This window comes from Penaeus vannamei, chromosome 21, assembly GCF_042767895.1.
Source record: "Penaeus vannamei isolate JL-2024 chromosome 21, ASM4276789v1, whole genome shotgun sequence".
NCBI lineage: Eukaryota > Metazoa > Arthropoda > Malacostraca > Decapoda > Penaeidae > Penaeus > Penaeus vannamei.
This window is the reverse complement of record NC_091569.1, coordinates 26869350-26871849: the sequence shown is the minus strand read 5'-3', so window position 1 is coordinate 26871849 and position 2500 is coordinate 26869350. Positions and strand designations below refer to the sequence as shown.

Genomic DNA, 2500 nt, shown 5'->3' with positions numbered 1-2500 from the left:
ATTATTCACATGCTACACTGGAAGTCATAAGCTTTCTAACATTATTCAATTACTGCACTGGAAGTCTCCTCATGATAGTTGTTCATTTAAAGAATTTTGGTGTATCAAAGAATTTTATTTATTCATGCTGAAAAAATATTTTTGATGGTGCTGTGCAGTTCTCATGTTTCCTTTATCCAAGGAATTGAGTTTGACATATATGTAACATCAGGCAAATGGAAATTAGACATGTATTTAGGTTTTCTTTACTTTTATCTAGTCATTCCTGATACTTGTATAAGGGAAAACAACATAACCTACTTAATTATGGTTGTACATTGGAATAATTTTTTTCTCTCTCCCTTTTCTTATATTATAACAAATTGGTGAAGACCTTTTAATGATTCACTTATTAATCTTGATTTCTTACAAATCTAATTCTGTTTATAGTAAACTTACTTCAGTACATTGTGCCTGATAGTACTGCTCTTGTTAAAATGCCTAGTGCACTTTTCCATACAGTGGTATGAGTGCAGTACATTTCAGAGGGGAAGGAAGATACTAAACATATAGATATTACAAATAACAAGACTTCAAGAACATGATGTGTATAGACCTGAGGTGGTATTTTCATGAGTTTTATTGTTGAAACGTAGCCTAGTATTTATTATAGTATTTATTAATTAATTTATTTATTTATGTTTTTTGATATTCTTAAACCTAGTAGCTAGATTTATTTGTGCCTGAATTATATTTCTTATGTGGATACAACTACATTCTCCAAATTAACTTCACAGAAATGGAATTACAAGCTGTATAAAGCCATGTGTTTTTATTGTTATTTGAAATACATCCTGTGGAAATGTCAGTGAGAAAGTAATAACTTGTCTAATAGTAGAAAAAAACCATAATGCACAAACCAGATTTATTGAAGAAAGTGAGATAACAGTTTTGGAATTGTCCTCGATGCCATCTTCAGACCCCAAGATGGAATCGAGGACAATTTTGAAACTGTTGTCTCATTTTCTTCAATAAATCTAGTTTGCGCATTGCAGGTTTTTCTACCATGGTATCAACATGGCAGAGTGTTTTTCCATTCAACTTGTCTAATCTGTTTCTGTCTTCTAAGAAAAGCTATTAAATGACAATAAAAAATTATGGAACTTTTCCAGGTGGTTTCATTGTTGATTTTGTAATCCCATATAAGATATTTGAATATTAGTGATAAAAAAATGAAATTTAAATTTGTATCTATATGGAAGCAGCATTTATAAATGATGAGGGTCATTTTTCAGCGTAGTGTCTTATTGCACTCATATTTTGCATTCTTTAGATAGTTTCAGAAAAAAAAATTCTTCTGGAACTCCAATAAACAATATATTTTTGTGGGTGCATAGGCACATACACATATATATGTCATCTTGAACTCCATCTTGGTCTTGTCTACTCTGAAGATTTTATGTCCTGTTGATTACAACTCTAATAACCACATTGCTATAATTATAAAATAATAACATAAAAGTATTTTTTAAGGAAAAAAAGTTTGGCAAACATTATTTTACAACAGCTGAGAAACCATGTGTAATCTGGAAGTTGAAATGGAGTGAAAATGGAAGTCATAAAAGAATGAGAACAGCTAAGCATATTGTTATACCTTACCTTCCACATATATGTTATAAACTTTTTGAAAATCAGAATCTGTGCCTTATACATACTATTGAACCAAACTATGGAGTATGACTGTAATACTATACTAAAAGACATAAGTCCATAGAAAACTTCTAAACAACCCAATTATTCAAAGTACTGAAATACATACTGTCAAGTAGATAGATGTCTGTAGGGATTTCTAAACTCTCCATACTAAACTATATTGCAAGAGATTCACACAGACATATTTCGTTCTTGCCAATTATCTTGCTGCAAGCTATATTTCTACTGATGTTACAGGGAAGGTCACACAAAAAATAGTTTTTATAGTCAAAATGTATTTTAAAAATGCAATACAATGACATAAATTTATTACATTCGTTATTCATCTTGGAGCTGTGATACCACCATTTCATGCTTTGGACGCTGTGGGATGCACGCAAGTGTAACTTTAATGCCCGAACTGGGCAGAACCATGGTTAGTGGGTCACACTGCACCTGCCCGATGTGAAAGTTATGGCAGTTCAGAGATTTTAAAGTCCATTGTGAAACCTGTGTACCGCCTAATTCAGACTCGGTAATGCGCTGATAAGAGCCAGGATCTATATCTGACTGACTCTCGCAAAGGTCTCTTGTCATTTCTGCCACATACAATATGGAACACGGGAATGTACTCTCCGTTAGTTCATCAGGGTTTTTTTCTTGACTACTTTGATTTGATACTGTTTCCTTGTACTTTTTTTGCTCTCTTTCCTTGTTCTTCTGATCATACTTTACTTTATCTTTGGTCCTTTTTCTGCCTTTGTTTTTTCCTTTTGTTTTTCTTCCTTTGTTTTTTCCTTTTGATTTTCTTCCTTTGCCCTTTTCCCTT

General features: G+C 32.2%; 1 protein-coding gene across 1 annotated transcript in view; it reads right to left on the bottom strand.

Annotated features, from left to right (window-relative positions):
• Positions 1-2010: 2010 nt before the first annotated feature.
• LOC138865551 (uncharacterized) overlaps positions 2011-2500 on the bottom strand; it is an 879-nt gene continuing 389 nt past the window's right edge. The window contains exon 1 of the mRNA XM_070136241.1: positions 2011-2500. This exon is cut by the window's right edge and continues 389 nt beyond it. Coding sequence (XP_069992342.1) covers positions 2011-2500 — 490 coding nt within the window.